General features: G+C 36.8%; 1 protein-coding gene across 1 annotated transcript in view; it reads right to left on the bottom strand.

The window, feature by feature from the left end:
* The window catches only part of CPA6 (carboxypeptidase A6), a 526,142-nt gene that overhangs the window by 327,492 nt on the left and 197,443 nt on the right, over nucleotides 1-1,207 (bottom strand). The window contains exon 2 of the mRNA XM_006860036.1: nucleotides 240-315. Within this exon, the coding sequence (XP_006860098.1) occupies nucleotides 240-315 (76 nt within the window). The remainder of the gene's footprint in view (nucleotides 1-239; nucleotides 316-1,207) is intronic.

Raw genomic sequence — 1,207 nt, 5'->3', positions numbered from 1 at the left:
GTTCAAGCTTACCAACTGCTTCTTGGAAACCCTATACAGGGTTACTATGGGTTGGAACAATTCAACAGCACTTAAGAACAGCAAATATATATATTTATATATTTAAAAGCTTAACGTAACTATGCTCTAAAAGTTCTTTCAACTTATCTCTTAAACTTCTATTCTTCTGGATAATTCCAATAAATCAACTTCAGCTAACCAAGCCCTGAAAACACATAATACAAGCATTGTTCTATTACCTTAAGTTGGCGGTATATTTTCTTCAGTGCATATGCTTCCTCTTCTGTTTTGGGAATAAGTCTTATCAACTGATCACTGCAAAAAGAAAAAAAGTGTAATTTACCCTTTCAAAATAAAAGTTATTTGCTCTTTAAATTCTTCTTACCCATAAAAAAGGAGTTTTGGTGTCGTGCTGTGGGTTAATGTGCTGCACTGCAAAGTTGGTTTGAATCACAAGGTCAGTGTTTGAAGCTTACCAGCTGCTCCTCAGAAACCCTAGACAGGGTTGCTATGGGTCAGAATCGACTTGATGGCACTTAACAATAATAACAACTCACAAAAAAACCCTGTCTCTACTTTTTTAAAATGAGACAGCAAAACTTTTGACTAATCAGTGGCTATTTTGCCCAGTTCTTGTTATTTACAATTGTACTCATCTTTTTTTCCCTGCCTTAAAACTAAGACATCAGCGCTTGAAGATACCAGGTTCACATTTTATATTATAAATGGAAAGAGGGTGGAACCACAGGAATGGGCAATAGGGACAGCAAATTTTATGAACAGCTCAGAACAGATCCAAGAAAGAAAATTGCTAATGACAGAAGTAAGAAAAACCATTTACCTTTTAGATGAATGCTGAAAAAAATGTGACTTTTTCAGTGAGAAGACAATTGAAATAAACACACTTTGGACCATTTCTGGTTTGAATTATTCTTACACTGAGAATAGTAACGATAAGCACATCTATAAGCACTGGACCACAAGGTTGGTTTGAACTGCAAGGTCAAAAGTTCAAACTCACTATCTACTCCTTGGAAACCCTTTACACGTTCACTATGTGTTGGAACTGACTCAATGGCACATAACAACAACAACGTGGGATACATAGTAATCCCCTAGTAAGCACCTGGCTGTTAACTGAAGAGTTGGTGGTTTGGATCCAGCCAATGGATCTGGGGAAGGAAGAAAGAAAGGCCTGGTGATCTTC

Source organism: Chrysochloris asiatica, unplaced genomic scaffold (assembly GCF_000296735.1).
Source record: "Chrysochloris asiatica unplaced genomic scaffold, ChrAsi1.0 scaffold00036, whole genome shotgun sequence".
NCBI classification, from domain to species: Eukaryota; Metazoa; Chordata; class Mammalia; order Afrosoricida; family Chrysochloridae; genus Chrysochloris; species Chrysochloris asiatica.
The sequence above is the reverse complement of the archived record's forward strand: the minus strand, read 5'-3'. Positions and strand labels throughout refer to the sequence as shown.